The sequence below is a fragment of the Corylus avellana genome, chromosome ca1 (genome assembly GCF_901000735.1).
Source record: "Corylus avellana chromosome ca1, CavTom2PMs-1.0".
Classification (NCBI taxonomy): domain Eukaryota; kingdom Viridiplantae; phylum Streptophyta; class Magnoliopsida; order Fagales; family Betulaceae; genus Corylus; species Corylus avellana.
This window is the reverse complement of record NC_081541.1, coordinates 27,726,734-27,740,365: the sequence shown is the minus strand read 5'-3', so window position 1 is coordinate 27,740,365 and position 13,632 is coordinate 27,726,734. Positions and strand designations below refer to the sequence as shown.

Here is a 13,632-nt window from a genome sequence, read left to right as displayed (position 1 = left end):
GGGTATTAAAGGGAGGATATGGGAGCGCATGCAAGGATAGAAGGAAAATTTCCTATCACAAGCCGGTAAAGAGGTGCTTCTAAAGGCTGTGGTTCAGGCAATACCCACATATACTATGAGTGTGTTTCAGTTACCGAAGATGCTGTGTAAGGAAATCAATTCTATGATGTCCAAATTCTGGTGGGGCCATAAGCATGATGAGAGTCGTATTGCGTGGATGAGTTGGCAAAAACTTGGGCGGATTAAGGAGAAAGGAGGTTTAGGCTTTCGAGACTTGGAGTGGTTTAACATGGCCCTTCTTGCAAAACAAGGGTGGCGAATACTTCAAAATCCGGATGGTTTAGTCTCCAAAGTTCTCAAAGAAAAATACTATCCACATGGCAATTTTTTGAATGCTTCATTGGGAAGGCAGCCTTCATATGTATGGCGAAGCTGTTGGAATGCTAGACGATTACTAATGGAGGGGCTATGCTATCTTGGAGGGTGGGTGATGGCAGTAATATTGGCATATGGCTAGACAAGTGGGTACCCACAACAACCGGTAGCTATCTTCAATCTCCAGTCCGTATCCTTGACAGGAATGCCAAGGTCAGTGAGCTGATAGACAAGGATGCAAATTGGTGGAATTTGAATCTAATCCAAGACATTTTTTCGGCAGAGGAAGCTGGTCTCATATGTAGCTTGGCCGTATGTCCACGCAGAGGGGTGATAGAATGGTCTGGCAACACACAAGAAACGGCGAGTATTCAGTTCGAAGCGCATATCATCTTGCACAAGGAAAATATGCAGTAGATAAGGGCGGTTGTTCCAATCGAGATAGAACAAAACTGTTTTGGAAAGCTATTTGGAACATTGATATCCCACGAGCAGTTCAAGCTTTCCTTTGGAAGGCCTGCAATGATATATTGGCTACCAAGGAAAAACTATACCAGAAGCATACTACCCTTGATCCTCTCTGCCCAATCTGCAACCTTGAGGTGGAAACGGTAGGGCATATACTTTGGAGCTGCCCCTCGGCCCGAGATGTGTGGTTCGAATGCCCAATGCGAATTCAAAAAAGCTCCTGTGCAGAAAGGGATTTTAAGGACATCATGGAGCATCTGTTGACAAGGAGTGCTGCTGAGGAGATACAGTTAGCCGTGATCGTGGCACGGCAAATCTGGTTCCGGAGGAATTTAATGATATTTGAGGGTAAATTCAAGAGCCCTCAATCACTTTTACGTGCAGCAAATGATCAGCTGGAAGCTCACCAGACGGCCACCAGGCAAGCTGGTAAGCATCGGCCTATTCCAGGTAGGCCAGTCAATGCCTTGTGGCAAAAACCTCCCCTAGGCACCATCAAAGTCAACTGGGACGCTGCTGTTGACAGTACAGGGCGGAGGATAGGGATTGGGGTCATAGTGAGAGATCATGAAGGTGATGCAATTGCCATGCTCTGTGAAACAAAGGCTTTTGTCACCGATCCAGCAACGGCTGAGGGGCTAGCCGCGCAGAGAGGTATTGAACTTAGTCTAGAGCTGGGTATACGAAAACTTGCTCTTGAAGGCGATGCAAAACAGATTGTTCAAGCTCTGCAGTCTGATGGGGGAGGTTGGCGACCTTATGGACTGATTATTGAAGATATGAAGCAACTGCTACGAGGTTTTCAGGAATACAAGGTGAATCCATCCCGCGGGTGGCCAATGGTAAAGCTCATAACTTAGCTAAACTTGCTCTGTCGCTGGGAGTGGACAAGCTATGGAGAGAAGATTTTTCCCTTTAATGATATAAACTGTGTAACCGTGATTGATTTCCTATTAATGAAGATTCGAATACCATTTCAAAAAAAAAAAAAAAAAAAAAAAGTCCTTTTTTTAAAAAATTCAGATAGAAACGCAGTATTGTATTAATGTGCACCAAACTACCAAATACCAAATTAAAAACAGAACGTAAATTATATAAAATAAATTGCCAATTTGCATGCTTGACAATTTGCATGCTTAACTGTAATTAATATAAAATAAATTACAGTTATCTTCAAATCATTTTTGCTTTTTACTATGACTATTTTATATCTATTCAAAATAATCTCCTAATTAAATAATTCCATATTATGTGAAAATATTCCATCTGCATTAAAAATGCTTTGTGTTATTTGCTATTATGTGACAATATTGTCCCTATACATAATTACTTATATTTATATCTAAAATGCTAAGTGTTATTTGTTATTAGATTCTTTAAAAATTACAATTTTATATAATTTTAACGTTTAAAATGGTTAAATACAGGTACTTTCTCTTGCTTGCTTCATTGGGACTTCAATTTCAATACGTGTTGAGGTATTTTTCATAATATAAAAGAAATGCATTTATATTTGTGCTTTAAATATGACATTAATTCCATTTGTATTAATAAATGTTAATTCATAAAAAATCCTAATATGACCAAAGCTATTTGATATCTTTTGCATGTGTTTCAGAAACCCATGTCGAACGGATTAATACATATATTTCAAGATATATATCACCTTCTCATATGTCGTCGTCTCTAATGAAATCCACTACTCTACCTTGGGATATGTTATTTGAAATATTTAGTCGAACATCTTTAAAGACTCTTGGAAGATGCAGATTAGCATCAAAAGATTTGAACTTGATTAGTTACGACACAAGTTTCATGCAAGCATTTCATCAAAGAACAAAAACAATATCTGGGTTTTTCATACAAGCTTCATACATTCGAAATATCAAGTACCAGTTTGTCTCTATTACAAACTCTCCAACTTATGACTCTACAGTATGCCTAAAATTTTTGCCTGGTCCTGCCAAAATACAAGCAATTACCAAACAAGGCATCTTATTATGTGTCAATGAAGACAACCCAAGAAGACATCGAATACCGAATATTATATCTGCAAACCTTGCACCAAAGAATGGCACCAAATCCCTAATCCTAAAACAATGTTTTTAACCGAAAGAATTGGGATAATAATACTCGGATCAGAGCCGTTTTGCTATAAAATAGTCCGGTTTTCTAAACCCAAGTCTATATGCACAAATTACAAGTCCAAATCATACAATACTCTTCAATGTGAATTATTTTCTTCGGAAACATGGACTTGGAAACGATTGACAAATGTTTTGTTACCATGGGATGAAGACTTAAGTTGGGAACCTGCTGCTTTCTGTATGTGGTGCACTTCATTGGCTAATGACTAACAATGAGATCTTTGCATTTTTTGAAGATACAGAGAGCTGGAAAATATTATATCTCCCTTCTCCTCTGTGCCAAAAACATTATTACAGAAAGATTAAGATCATGGACTACAGTGGCCACCTTGTGTTTCTTTGCATGGAAAAGAGTTTTATGGAACTTTGGGTAATGGAAGATTATGACAAAAACATATGGATTAAAAGACAAAATATAAGCATTAAAACCATTCAAGAAGTAGAACACTACACTTCTCCCTTGATTTTTGACAGTTCTAATGTTGTAATCGTGAAGAGCTTTAACAACATAATTTTATACAACTTTAAAAGTTATAGATACAATGTATGCAAGACGGGGATTGACTTCAAACGTACAAATGGAATTTTTCCCTTCCGATCTGACTCAGAACTGATTCATTTGAAGAATTTTTGGAAGAAGCAACAGCTATGCAGAGTCATTTGGTTGTTCGGTATGTTTGTCTGCTATTGTTTATACAATATTGTTTGTGCTATGTTGTGAGGAATGTGGTCGTGGTCTTTTATTTGGCGACTGTTACGGCTTCTACTTCAACAATTAATTGGATTGTTTGGCCTCTGTACTGGATTGCTCAAAAGACCATATTCTGGACTCTCTTTGTCTTCCTGTTTATTTGCATTTGGTAATGTCAATTTCTTTGTTTTAAATGTGAATTGTATTACTTTGTAATTTGGCATTGGTCATGAAAGTTGCTAATTACTTATCATGTTTAATAAATTAGATTTTTTCTCCCCTAATTAAACCCTAACAATAATCTCTAACAATACATTTTGTTTATATTGCACTCTTTAGTTAAAATAATCAGCATGGCTAATAGACAACAAAACGAAGATGCACCAGATATTAATAGACGATTGCTTGAATTGGTACGTTGGGCGTCTCGCGAAAGGTATGAGATTCTCCGTTTACGCCCCTTCATGGTGAGGACTCCTAGCGTTATCCGTGGAAGAGGACGATGATTTCAAGTAATGCGAGAAGCGATACCGGGTAAGGGAGTAGCTCCCGAACAGGTGCATGATCCCCAACGCTTGCAACAATTGCCAGAAACCATTGACTTCCTACACATGAATAATTTGGAGAGTCGGGAGATGACTCTTACACCTCCACCTGAGTCTGATGATGACAACAATTTGACATTACAAGTTAATATGAAACACTATTAATATTGTTATCGCTTTATGTTTACAAATTATAATTACATAATTTGCTACCTAATTCTTAATACAGGAAACACCAAGTACTACTGGATCAAGATGACATGCCAATTGAATTGATTTACAAACAACAAGAAGCTACTGAACACAAGACGTTTGTATTGAGGATATGACACATGTATTAATGAAAATTTATCTATTTATACATTACACATGTATTAATGTATTGAGGATATGACACAGGTATTGCGATTTGTATAAATAGATAAATTTTCATTGATACACGTGTCATATCCTCAATACAAACGTCTTGTGTTCAGTAGCTTCTTGTTGTTTGTAAATCAATTCAATTGGAATGTCATCTTGATCCAGTAGTACTTGGTATTTCCTGTATTAAGAATTAGGTAGCAAATTATGTAATTATAATTTGTAAACATAATGCGATAACAATATTAATAGTGTTTCATATTAACCTGTAATGTCAAATTGTTGTCATCATCAGACTCAGGTGGAGGTGTAGGAGTCATCTCCCGACTCCCAAATTATTCATGTGTAGGAAGTCAATGGTTTCTGGCAATTGTTGCAAGCGTTGGGGATCATGCACCTGTTCGGGAGCTACTCCCCTACCCGGTATTGCTTCTCGCATTACTTGAAATCGTCGTCCTCTTCTGCGGTTAACGCTAGGAGTCCTCACCACGATGGGGCGTAAACGGAGAATCTCATACCTTTCGCGAGACGCCCAACGTACCAATTCAAGCAATCGTCTATTAATATCTGGTGCATCTTCGTTTTGTTGTCTATCAGTCATGTTGATTATTTTAACTAAAGAGTGCAATATAAACAAAATGTATTGTTAGAAATTATTGTTAGGGTTTAATTAGGGGAAAAAAATATAATTTATTAAACATGATAAGTAATTAGCAACTTTCATGACCAATGCCAAATTAAAAGGTAATACAATTCACATTTAAAACAAAGAAATTGACATTACCAAATGCAAATAAACACAAAAAGAGTGCAGAATATGGTCTTTTGAGCAATCTAGTACAGAGGCCAAACAATCCAATTAATTGTTGAAGTAGAAGCCGTAACAGCCGCCAAATAAAAGACCATGACCACATTCCTCACAACATAGCACAAACAATATTGTATAAACAATAGCAGACAAACATACCGAACAACCGATGACTCTGCATAACTGTTGCTTCTTCCAAAAATTCTTCAAATGAATCAGTTTTAAGTCAGATCGGAAGAGAAAATTTTCATCTGTACGTTTGAAGTCAATCCCCGTCTTGCATACATTGTATCTATAACTTTTAAAGTTGTATAAAATTATGTTGTCAAAACTCTTCATGATTACAACATCAGAACTGTCAAAAATCAAGGGAGAAGTGTAGTGTTCTACTTCTTGAATGGTTTTAATGCTTATATTTTGTCTTTTAATCCATATGTTTTTGTCATAATCTTCCATTACCCAAAGTTCCATAAAACTCTTTTCCATGTAAAGAAACGCAAGGTGGCCACTGTAGTCCATGATCTTAATCTTTCTGTAGTAATGTTTTTGGCACAGAGGAGAAGGGAGATATAATATTTTCCAGCTCTCTGTATCATCAAATGCAAAGATCTCATTGTTAGTCATTAGCCAATGAAGTGCACCACATACAGAAACAGCAGGTTCCCAACTTAAGTCTTCATCCCATGGTAACAAAACATTTGTCAATCGTTTCCAAGTCCATGTTTCCGAAGAAAATAATTCACATTGAAGAGTATTGTATGATTTGGACTTGTAATTTGTGCATATAGACTTGGGTTTAGAAAACCGGACTATTTTATAGCAAAAAGGCTCTGATCTGAGTATTATTATCCCAATTCTTTCGGTTAAAAACATTGTTTTAGGATTAGGGATTTGGTGCCATTCTTTGGTGCAAGGTTTGCAGATATAATATTCAGTATTCGATGTCTTCTTGGGTTGTCTTCATTGACACATAATAAGATGCCTTGTTTGGTAATTGCTTGTATTTTGACAAGACCAGGCAAAAATTTTAGGCATACTGTAGAATCATAAGTTGGAGAATTCGTAATAGAGACAAACTGGCACTTGATATTTCGAATGTATGAAGCTTGTATGAAAAACCCAGATATTGTTTTTGTTCTTTGATGAAATGCTTGCATGAAACTTATGTAGTAACTAATCAAGTTCAAATCTTTTGATGCTAATCTGCATCTTCCAAGAGTCTTTAAAGATGTTCGACTAAATATTTCAAATAACATATCCCAAGGTAGAGTAGTGGATTTCATTAGAGACGACGACATATGAGAAGGTGATATATATCTTGAAATATATGTATTAATCCATTCGGCGGATATGGGTTTCTGAAACACATGCAAAAGATATCAAATAGCTTTGGTCATATTAGGATTTTTTATGAATTAACATTTATTAATAAAAATGGAATTAATGTCATATTTAAAGCACAAATATAAATGCATTTCTTTTATATTATGAAAAATACCTCAACACGTATTGAAATTGAAGCCCCAATGAAGCAAGCAAAAGAAAGTACCTGTATTAAACCATTTTAAACGTTAAAATTATATAAAATTGTAATTTTTAAAGAATCTAATAACAAATAACACTTAGCATTTTAGAGTAATTATGTATAGGGACAATATTGTCACATAATAACAAATAACACATAGCATTTTTAATGCAGATGGAATATTTTCACATAATATATATGGAATTATTTAATTAGGAGATTATTTTGAATAGATATAAAATAGTCATAATAAAAAGCAAAAATGATTTGAAGATAACTGTAATTTATTTTATATTTACAAAAATGATTTTTTATAAAAAAAAAAAAAAAAAAAAGAAAAAAAAAGTGTAATGTTTACAATTAGAATAAAACTGCAATTGATATATATATATCAATTGCATTGCATAATTGATATAATTACGTCGGAATAGGAACGACAATAGGTGATCAGAACTGAAGGAAATGAAATTGAAATTAGAATCACTCATTCGTGATCCATTGCAATTACAAGAAAGTTAATTTACGTGTTATAGATTTAATATTTGAATAAAGCAATTTTGCCTTTAAAAAGCAAGAAAAATGCTTTTGATATGCCAACTGAGAAAAATATTTGGGGTGCTATAATTTTTATTACAATTTCCTTACAAACTTATGTGATTGGCGTAATAAGCGCTATATAGTAAAAAAACAAACAATAAAATTCTACAAGTAAATTTAACTGTTTTTTGACTGATGTGATAATATCAAGTGTATTATCATATCAATTTGTAATGGGCTTATAACAAAAGTGGTGGTATCACTAGCAGCACTCACTCGCTGACAAAATGATACTTTCAAAACATTTTTTAACAAGAAGTGATAAGAGAATCCAAATAAAAGTTAAGAGGTAATCTTGGAAAAGTCCTGAGCTGTTCTTATTATTTTCTGCATTCAAAGGAAAGTTGGTGTACTATTATACGAGTGTTATACAACTTGATGATGTGTCGATGAAAATTAGTCTACAGTACACTATATAACAGTTACTAACTAGTATGACTATGTTGTCATCGTCTTTGACTTTAGTTGGTATGTTCCGGATGAACTTGCGGAGTAAACCATATGGTATTTGCCTGGAAGTTCCTTTGACTAAGACAGAACATAACACTATCGTGACTTTTAACAACCCTATAGAATACTTCCAAGGTCAAAGAAACTTAATGATGAAAATGCAGAGAAAGAGAGAAGCAATTCTTTGTGACATAAATTGTCGTTTCAAACATTCTTGAAAAAGGCAATTTGAAAATAATTATGAACGCAGAATCCTAAAGAAACAGAATATGAACAAAAATCTGATGAATTTGGAAGGAAAAACTGTAATTGAACAGACATAATTAAATTTTCGAATTTCTAGTTTGAGCTTTAAAAACCTTTTGTACAAGACAGCATTATTACACTTTTTTTTTTTTTTTTTTATTTTATATGTTCACACAAAAAAGAAAGAGAATTTGAACTAATGATATCTGTTTCATAAGGCGTAGTCCACAGTCGATTGAGTTAATCCTTAAAAACTATTACACATGTTTTATGGCATTCCTAATTACAGTTTTGTCGTGTCCAACAAGACATATTAAGAAATACATGGAAAAGAAAGACCACTCTACTTTGGACAATATTTGAAAAGGGAATTATGAGAGGATAAACTCATTTTTTGTGCAACAAAAACAACTATAATCACACATGCGATGGAAATCAACATGAAAAGCAGCTCATCGAATACATATGTTGTTGACCTCGTCGTCGTGTGACTTCCAACTTCTATCCTAATCAAGTCACGGTGTCGGTGGGCCTCCAAACCAAAGCTTTTCTTCTTTGTATCTTACTTGGAAATTTTGAATTAGAATATTTACGCATATTTCTCTCAAATTAGCATTTAATTTGTAATGTTATTTTTGAATTAAAAAGAAAAAACAAGTGCATAAAAGCATAAGGGCCGTTTGAGAGTACGATTTCACTAAGTGCAATTTTAAAAATTACGTTTTTGAAATCGCTACTTTTTAAGATTGCATAGGCATTTGGTAAAACACATTATGAAGTACCTTTTTTTTTTTTTTATCAATTGAGTGTTTGGATAACATTAGCATATAATTGCGGTTTTATAACCAAATAGGTAAATATTGCGCCAAATATTGTTTTAAGGGAAATCGTGATTTTGGTTTAAATTCGCACTTTTTTAAATAAACACCTCCTAGTCAGCTTATATAAATCGTAAATTTTTTCACGATTTTAAAATTTGCGTTTTTAAAATCGCAATTTCAAACACTCCAAAATTGTGATTTGGTTTAAAAACGCAGATTATTTTTTAAAAAATACACTCCCAAATAGACCCTAAGAAGGGTGAGAGGGGGGAGGAGGGATGGAAAACCATCCATTCTCTCTAAAAAAACTCACCAGAAAGGAAAAACTAGAGAGAGGTCAAAAGTTCTCTCTCTAACGCCGGCTACAGCGATAATTTAAGGTCTTGATCTATAATAATATGCAACATTAGAATTGGTGATAAATGGAAAAGTGGATACAATAATTAGATATGGCATTAATGGATAATAGGCAAAAATTTACTAACAATCTTTATGCAAACAATATTTTATACATCATCATATTGGTATCAATTGATTCAATTTGTAAATTTTCTCATCATCAAGCAAGAGAATTGGGGTTAAGGGCGGAACCTGAATATCAATAAAAAAGAGCAAAACTAAAACAATTACTTTTTATGGAGGTAAAAAACAAAAAAATTACCTATAATTTTAAGGTAAAATTTTATGAGAATGAATTATTGTCGGCTAATTATATGGATGTTGCATATTTTGACCAGCCTTTTAAAATGGGAAGAAATTCTGGGACCATGATGATGATCTCGGCGGCCTTCCGACCACGGACCACCACAAGAATGTAGTGGGGAAAGAGCTCAAGTCGATGTAGCACGTGGACCTTCCGGTACTATTGACTAGGTCTATCCTTTGACTTCTTTTGTCAACATTTTCGGCTTTAGCAGAAGAAAGCAATTAAACAAGAGGATGACGTCTGTGAGCTGTGTCCTATCGTTGACCATGTGGCGCACGGCTATAGGGCCTTTGTTTGGTTTCACGTATGGTGTTGGACTTTTGTTGGACATCTCGTGTCTCTGCTTTCAAATGGTGTCAGACCGTTTAGATCAAAACGTGCACCGCCAACTTTAAAAAGGGAAATTGACAACTTTTAAATTTTTATTTTTATTTTTATGAAGGGTTTATTGTTATTATTGGAAAACATTAATTTAACTAATAGTTTAAATTTTAAATAAATTAAAAATTTCATTATTTCATTAATCGGGAATAAAATGAAATAGACCAGATGAAATCATTAAACAAACTTGATGGACCTATTGCTAGGGAAATTTGACATTCTTATATAACTTAATGTTGTATAGTTTATAACGTAATGAGATGTTTTTCTAATTAAAATGGTAGGTGAGAGAGATTAATTGTGACTATTTTCTTGAGTGTAAAAGTACATTTACTTGTTACATTTACTTGTTAGAAGCCGCCTAGAAGAGGTTTAGGGCTTATTTGAATGTTTATTTGAAGTGCGTAAAAGTACGTTTAATATTTAAAAAGTTCGTTTAAAGAAAAAGAAAAAAAAAAAAAAAAAAAAGTATATGTTTGGTAAAGAAATATTAAAAGCACTTTTAAATATCCAAAAAGTTTTAAAAAAAATGGCAAAAACGTACTTTTAGCAAAAACTTAAAAATAAAGTTTTTCTCAAAAACCGTTTTTTAACCTATAAACTCTATTTTTCAAACGGAATTTCAAACATGATCTTAGACGGTTGGGTAAGCGTTCTCTCAAGTCCAACTGAACTATAGCCTAAGTCAGCCTCACTAAAACATCAATAACCAACCAAAATGAAACCAAAGTGGTTTAAAAAATAAATAAATAAATAAAATTGTTTGCTTAAATGACCAAGTAAACCACATTTATCTAAAAAGAAAGAAAGAAAAAAGAAAGAAGCAGGCAACATAATTTAGGGGTAGCTTCTACTTATGTGAAGAGTGCCCACCATTTTGACTGTATATAATTGGCCTTACAAGTTACAAGGACCCATCATGACCATCTGGTCCATCTTCAACATCTTCAACAACTCTTTTTTTGTTTTCTTTTCTTTTTTTCTTTTTTTCTGAGCAACACCTCTTTTCAATACATGGACTTTTGTGGACTTCAGATTCTCTAGTCCCAAATAATTCCATTTAAATTTCTCACTCTAGCTAAATTCAGTCCCTCAAGCATGGAATTGTTATTATTTTTCTTTTTCTTATTATTGAGTTATATCTCATTTTGTCTTTGTTTTTTACACTGCAACTTCCATGAAGTGAAGCTCGAAGCTAAGCTTGCCAATCCAACTGGCATGCAAGAGACATATTGGATGGTTGTTTAATTTCTTCATCTTTCTCTTTGTTTTATTTTATATAGAGACAACTTTTGACTTAATCTTTGGTTAATTAATTACTTTTAAAATAATGTCCTTATCCCAAATGCTTTACTCTCAAGCACATCACTTCATTATTAATTATCTAAAGAAAATCTCAAAGGAATCAGTCAAAGGCCTGCATTCAAAGCTAATCAAGGAAATTGAGTATAAATGATTAGGTAAACTTGGTAGTAAAGTATAAGCTAATGCCTTTCTTTTTCAAGCAAGAAGGTGCATGCTTCCATACTCTCAAGAACAATAAGATTGTTAAAATAATAAAATAAAATAAGATTTACGCAAAAAAGCAGAAGCGAAAAGAGAGAAAAAGAACACAGAAATTCAAAGTGGTTTTGCTTTAAATACCTACATCCATTACTTAGAAGAATCCAATGGAAGATCATCTTTATATTGAATGACTTTATTATATAATTGTATTACATTGACAATATGTGGTATGTGAGGTATATATTCTACAAAAAATAATCAAATCTTAAAAATTTGATTATACGCAAACATCAATGGTAAATACCTATAAAAAAAGTATATATCTATATATCCATGCTAAAAAAAAATTGTTAAAGATTCTAACGAAGAGAACAAAAAAGAAAGATGGTTTCGCACCCTGTTGAATTGAGAACTCCATCTTTTCTTTTCTTTTTTTCGTCTAAGTACGTTGTTAGTAATTTGAACGGTATTTGTGAAGGAGTACTGTACATAATATCTACTTGATCAAATAAATTTTGAGTTGTCCAACTACAATATATACATATAATTCTATAAAAGCTCTCTTACCTCTAACGTTTAGATTACAGCAAAGTTACTAATAATGGCTTGTTTAATTATTCGAATAGCAAAATTATTATATATATATATATTTAGATCTACAAGCTCGACAACAACAAATTTGTATGCACAGATATGATTCAGCACTACAACCAAACAAAACATCTGACCGTACGTACATCGATCAATAGATCTACATTAATATTCCTGTAGAAGAAACAGAATCTCTTACATGCACAAACAACACCGATCGATGATCAGAAGGCCGGCAACCTCTGTATTTAAAAGAGGCCGGATGTTGGCCTATTTACATATGCTTTAATTTTCTTCTTTTCTTTTCTTTTTTTTCTTGTTTTCTTCTTTTTCCACCCATTAAAAAAATGAAAAACCCATGAACAAAACATATATAATTAAACCACACATGCATGCACTCATCAAGAAAGACTACCGTCATCATCGGATCCAGATCTCCTGGAATTTTTATGGGAATTCTAATTTTTGAAATTTCAGATTTAGGTCATTCATTTTCATTTAAGAGTCATTATCCTACCACGTGTCTCACTACTAATAAAATAATAATAAATTTTTAATGATATTAATGATACTAATAATCATCATTATTTTATTATTTTATTAGTAGTGGAATACGTGACAGAATAATGAATCTTGGATGAAAATGAATGACTTGGATCTGAAATTTTAGAAATTAGAATTCTCCTAAAAATTTCAAGAGATCCGAATCCATTATCATCATAACTAACGCCAAAAACCACGCAATAAGGCTGCTGTATGTACATAACTATGGCATCATCATTATCATTGCCATCATCATAATAATTATAATCACATAAATGAGACAAACTTTTTGTGTGGATATAATTGTAATGGTTCTGAAGCTAGCATCAAGTCCAGTCTCTCTCTCTCTCTCTCTCTCTCTCTCTCTATATATATATATATATATATATATATATATATATGTATGGACTATAGTTGTATGATATTGATGTATGATCTATCTATCATGCACGACCATGCACCATCTCCTATTTTACTTTTTTCACTCTAAATAATAAAGGAGAGATAAACGAGGTGACACAATTACTAGTTTCACGTGGGTCTCCTCTATTATCGACATAGCTAGCCTTTACATAAAGCTAGTTTAATTTCCATGCATGGCTGCTTCTTTCCCGTACAGGAATGTGAGCATTTAATTAAAGCACAACTCATGATGCAATCAACACGACACGCTACGTAAAGGGCGGATAAATTTTAATAATTTAACATAAAATTAATAAATTAGAATTGACACGATGTAAACATAAATTTTAGTAGTAAGCATGCAGCTTATCAGTGCACGGTTGATCAAGGTAAAGTGGTAATCGATCGGTTCAAAGGCGAAGAAGCTTAAGTGATGATTATTGTTAATTTAATCATATTTTTGAAGG

General features: G+C 33.3%; 2 protein-coding genes across 2 annotated transcripts in view; both read right to left on the bottom strand.

Annotated features, from left to right (window-relative positions):
- The window catches only part of LOC132168631 (uncharacterized), a 1,020-nt gene extending 830 nt beyond the window's left edge, over window positions 1-190 (bottom strand). Inside the window, exon 1 of the mRNA XM_059579643.1 lies at window positions 135-190. Within this exon, the coding sequence (XP_059435626.1) occupies window positions 135-190 (56 nt within the window). The remainder of the gene's footprint in view (window positions 1-134) is intronic.
- Window positions 191-4,133: 3,943 nt separating this feature from the next.
- Window positions 4,134-6,695, bottom strand: LOC132168623 (F-box protein At4g19940-like). Its single transcript, XM_059579621.1, has 3 exons — window positions 6,296-6,695; window positions 5,557-6,206; window positions 4,134-4,286 (listed from the first exon to the last, which is right to left on the bottom strand). Exons 1-3 carry the CDS (start codon window positions 6,693-6,695, stop codon window positions 4,134-4,136), a joined length of 1,203 nt encoding a protein of 400 aa, XP_059435604.1.
- Between the last annotated feature and the right edge of the window lie 6,937 nt (window positions 6,696-13,632).